Here is a 5,124-nt window from a genome sequence, read left to right on the forward strand (position 1 = left end):
AATAATTAATAACTGTGTTGTAATACGTAAAAGAAGCTTGAACTGCAAATCCGTTTTTTTAGTAAAAAATATTACTTTCTTACACAAATTATTTAACAATTCCAATATTCCACTTGTATGTAACAATTGATGAGTGAATGACGCAAGTAGCCAGAAGATGAAAGAAGAAAGCCCCAAAAAAGCAAAAAAACACCCTAACCGCCGTTGGTGTTAGGGGTAGCAGTGTACAAGTGGTCTTCCTTTTCTTTTTACAATATCAAAACGTATCAATGCTTCTATATAGTATATATCAACAACTTAATCCCAACCGTTGGATTTCATCAATTGGTTTCTCATTGTACCGACTTGGCTCGGGGTTCGAACCCCATATCCACCCGAGCCACCGCTTGTTTGTTTCTAGCCGATGTAACTTACGGGTTGAGAATTAGTACGCGTACAAGCTTCCATATTTTATATTTTTATATTGTACAAACTACACTAGAATGATTGAGCCCCATTATTAGTATTAAGTTGTTGTACTTGTACATTTACGTGATGAAAATGAGTTACCTAAATATAGGAAAAAGAATGCCTTTTTTTCTGATTCTCATGCGTTATACAATCATTCTTATGTAGTAAACTTAGAAAGTTTTATCGTCTTAAATCACGTGATATATATATATATATATATATATATATATATATATATATATATATATATATATATATATATATATATATATATATATATATATATATATATATATATATATATATATATATATATATTATTCCTTAAGTTTGGTCTAGATGAAATGTTTTTTGATTTTTGCACCTGTGAAGTGCTTAATTACGAAGAACATCAAGACATAGTTTATTTTCATCTCATGTCTCCTGTAATCCAGTTAGTCTTTTATGTTCATACGAGTTGATTGTATGAGGAAAACATAAATCAAACGTATCTTGAATAACTTTAATTAGAGTATACCGGTGTATATAGATCATAGATGATGTTTTCCATTAAATGATTAATCATTACAGAAATAAGCTTTCGATTACCAAACCCGATTTATCTCTAATTCATAATTCAGTAATTTGTGATTCTTTTCAAACGCATATGTTATTTTTCATGAATAGTGTATTATAATTAATATATTGTTAACAACTGCAAATTACATGTGGATACATCATTACTACGTACAAGAAAAACACATGATACATATATAATCATCTTTCATATCTGAAGTATCAACAAATCTTATGTAAACTAACTAACTTACTAGCTAGCCACACAAACTTTGCTTTAGAATCTCTAATTTTAGTAAACTATCAAAATATATTACATAAAACTAAATCAATATATATATATATATATATAGTCAATAGTAACAAAATGTGCTTTACTTTTAATGCAAAATATAGTAAAGCATCAATGTTTTAAATTAAAATCTCAGTAATTTTAAGGAGTATATATCTGACTTTACGTTTTCAGCAAATTCACTGATTGGTAGATTGTTTAGTGACATATGACATACATACATCATGTTCAAATCATATTATTAAAATTATTTGGTAAGATTGGTAATCATTCAAGTCTTTGTATTTAATAGTTTATAGATTTAAGACTTAATACTTAAAAAATACATGTTAAACCCAAAATATAAAAGTATTCTCATATATAAAAGCTATTTTGCAAAATCGATGGTTATTTTGTAACAGTGTTAAAAATATTAATAATTTGGTGATATAACAGTAGCACCACCTAATTGTGCTATTTGAGTTATTACTTTATTTCATATCTAAAATATAAACGAATTACATTCAAATTTAAAATGGATGATATGATCTCCTAAAATTTTGTTTTTCAATTTGTTTGAAAATAAAAGCATTTTCATTACAAAACTAAATTTCAATATAAATTCTTTTTCTAATGATTAGATATTACCTAATATTACTAAATTTTGTTGTTTATACTTTTAGCCGAATGGGTTTTATGGAGACATGACATAAAATTAAATCCTAATTTTTTTGAATTGTTCATCATTTTATTTCTTTCATTTATTAAATTTGTGGCGGTTTACTTAAATATTTTTAAGCTGTTCAAAAAAAAAAAAAACTTAAATATTTTTAAAGCACATAATTATTAAGACAGCACTTAACAACCGAATCAAATCAAGCTTTTCACATTTTGTCTGTGCTTTATTTAACTTTGTGTCAAGTTAAATTTGCATTATTTTTGGACAAATGAAGTTTTATATTTTGGGAAAAAGTCAAGAAGTATATCAAAAGTCTAATAAGTATTATAAATCATAACAATCATAAAATGATTATAATTAATTAAATGAGCAATCATAACATTTTTGTAAAACAAGTTTTGTAATTAGAATCACAACAAATGTGACTAACAATCATTAATTAGTTAATCAACCCAAAAAGAGTTTTAGAAGCAAAAGGCTACACATGGAAAAGCACACCGAATTCTAATTTTTGCCTTTTGGAAGACCTATAAATGTATTCGTTTTGTTTTGTTTCTCCATAAGCTCTTTTCTCTATCAATCATTTGATATCTAAGAGAGCTTCATCACCCCACCAACAATGGCTTTCCCTACTCAACTTTTAGCTTCTGTTTTTGGTATTCTTGGTATGTGCTCATCATCATTTCTTGAAGTTAATTTCCCAAAAATTCTTTTCGTTGTTTCGATAAGTCTATAATTAATCTCACCATATATTTATGTTTATTTGAATAGGCAACATTATCTCATTCTGTGTGTTCTTAGCGCCAATGTAAGATCTTTTTCTTTGTATCTCTAAAAATATATGTATTAGGGATTTTCCGGAAACAATCTAAGATGTTTTTGTACATTAATGTGTAATGGATTTATTGTACTTTTAGGCCAACTTTCTATCGAATCTACAAGAAGAAATCAACAGAGGGGTTTCAGTCAGTGCCATACTCGGTTGCATTATTCAGTTGCATGTTGCTTTTGTACTATGGTTATCTCAAAACCGAAAATGGAATGATGATCATCACCATCAATTCCATAGGATGTGTCATTGAAACCATTTACATCGTTTTCTTTCTCATCTACGCAACTAAAGAGGCCCTGGTAACCTAATTAAACCAATTCTATTTTGAACATGCTTTTTATTAATTAATATTTTATTTTATATATATAATCTATTTTTATTTATTTGGATATCTATAGATGTCTACAGTCAAACTACTTGCTTTCTTCAACATACTATCATATGGGTTGATTGTTGCTACAACACTATTAGTAACGAAAGAAGGATCTCAAAGGGTAGCTATTGTTGGTTGGATATGTGCTGTGTTTTCTGTATGTGTTTTTGCTGCTCCTCTCAGCATTATGGTAAACCAATTCATTATTTACCTAACCAATCAAATATTTATTAATTTATTTTAAATTTTAACTCCATTGTTGAAGTACATATAATTAATAATCGTTTTTTTTTTTTTTTTTTTTTGTGTGTACGTACATATATACAGAGATTGGTCATAAAAACGAAGAGCGTTGAATACATGCCCTTCTCGCTGTCTTTCTTTCTTACGTTGTGTGCTGTTATGTGGTTCTTTTACGGCTTACTGATCAAGGACTATTATGTAGCAGTAAGTTCGCATTTTATATATATGTTTAACAAATTCTTTTTTATTAATTTTTTTCTTTTTTTGTTCACTTCAGACCCCAAATGTGTTGGGCTTCATCTTTGGAATAGCACAAATGATCTTGTACATGGTCTATAAAGATAAAAAGAAGCAAGTTAAACCAATGGCTCAAGAACAAGACGTGCCAGCACCAACAGTGGTGGACTTGGGGGAAATACTGGAAATGCACGAAAAATCTGGGGTCGACTTAGGGGTAATAATAGAAATGCAAGAAAGTTCGAGTGTTCAGGTTGAAGGTGGTCGTGACAAGAAAGAAATGGCTAAGGTCTCTAGTGAAAAAATTATCATTTCCTCCGTTGTTTAAAGTTTAAAATCCTGAGACAAAAAGACGAGCGTAATTAAGTCGAAATCAAAAGGCTTTTCACTTGTATATCGGGTAGATCAGTGACAAGATTCTTTATTGAATCCCGAATCTGTCCACCTAGCAACACAGGAAGTCAGGCTAGAGCTAGACGAATAGGCGGAGGAATATCATATATGTTTGTTTTTCTTTGTTTATTTTCGTTTTTTAAGGTTTAAAATAAAATACTACTATTTAATATATATGAATGATAACATTTTAATTAAAATGTGTTTTATAATGAGTTACTCACTAAATTAAAATGATTAAAAAAATAGAGGAATCATATCACCAAAAAGCTCACGCTTTCCATGTGTATCATAAAAAGTCATTTGATTCGTGAAAAATGTTTTTGCAAATTCATAAAATTACCCCTTTTGACATAAGCAATGTACAATTAACGAAATTCATTAAATTCGTGAAACATTTTATTACATATTCGAAACTTTAGCGTCATATTTAGTAAACAACTCCCACCCAATTCAATCGTTCTCTATCATTTTTACCGACGTATTTAACTCTAAAGTATTTTCCTAACATTTAACTAGGTTCCTTCATTCATGAAGTCCTAGATATTTGATTGGACCTGGTCTTTTTTTACTTTATGTTTTAGATAAAACTGATCCCTCCATAAACAACTAACTAGAAATCTCTTAATAATATATATATATATATATATATATATATATATATATATATATATATATATATATAAAAGAAGTTGAAGTTTTTACGAAATAGATACATTAATTACTTAAAATATATTATTGGTCCGTAAATATTAAAAACATTGTGTGTATAACATAGAAAAAAACAAAGACTAGATTATTGTGAGATCGATAACACATCATTTGGAGCAGTTTGTAAGTAAGAGAGATTTTTTGTTTTAAGAGCTCAAATGAGGTACAATCATTATGAATGATTATAATTGTTCTTAAAGTTTAATAAAACACTCTCTCCCTCTCTCACTTTCGTTTGCACTCTCTTCCTCTCTTTATTGAACCATGTTTAATATTGTGTTTAGTTTATGATTTCATTCTTTAGATGTTTTATTTCGTAAGTTCTACTGAAATTCGTTTGGAGTGTTTAACTTGTTTTATTATACTTCCCAACATGTGTG

At 28.2% G+C, this 5,124-nt stretch overlaps 1 protein-coding gene across 1 annotated transcript; it reads left to right on the forward strand.

Annotated features, from left to right (window-relative positions):
* The first annotated feature begins 2,503 nt into the window (after window positions 1–2,503).
* LOC145014918 (bidirectional sugar transporter SWEET9-like) lies at window positions 2,504–4,207 on the forward strand. The gene is made up of 6 exons (XM_078973361.1): window positions 2,504–2,620; window positions 2,727–2,763; window positions 2,873–3,086; window positions 3,186–3,350; window positions 3,488–3,607; window positions 3,681–4,207. The coding sequence occupies exons 1-6, from the start codon at window positions 2,575–2,577 to the stop codon at window positions 3,966–3,968; spliced, it is 870 nt and encodes a 289-aa protein (XP_078829487.1). The 5' UTR covers window positions 2,504–2,574; the 3' UTR covers window positions 3,969–4,207.
* Window positions 4,208–5,124: the final 917 nt, after the last annotated feature.

Source organism: Lactuca saligna, chromosome 9 (assembly GCF_052625555.1).
Source record: "Lactuca saligna cultivar CGN05327 chromosome 9, ASM5262555v1, whole genome shotgun sequence".
Lineage (NCBI taxonomy): Eukaryota > Viridiplantae > Streptophyta > Magnoliopsida > Asterales > Asteraceae > Lactuca > Lactuca saligna.

Bases quoted from the DNA above. Each gene is read 5' to 3' on its own strand.
- LOC145014918 (XM_078973361.1), top strand. From the start codon at position 2,575: ATGGCTTTCCCTACTCAACTTTTAGCTTCTGTTTTTGGTATTCTTG. The intron at 2,621-2,726 runs GTATGTGCTCAT...TTATTTGAATAG, and splicing joins TTCTGTTTTTGGTATTCTTG to GCAACATTATCTCATTCTGT. The intron at 3,351-3,487 runs GTAAACCAATTC...ACATATATACAG, and splicing joins CTGCTCCTCTCAGCATTATG to AGATTGGTCATAAAAACGAA.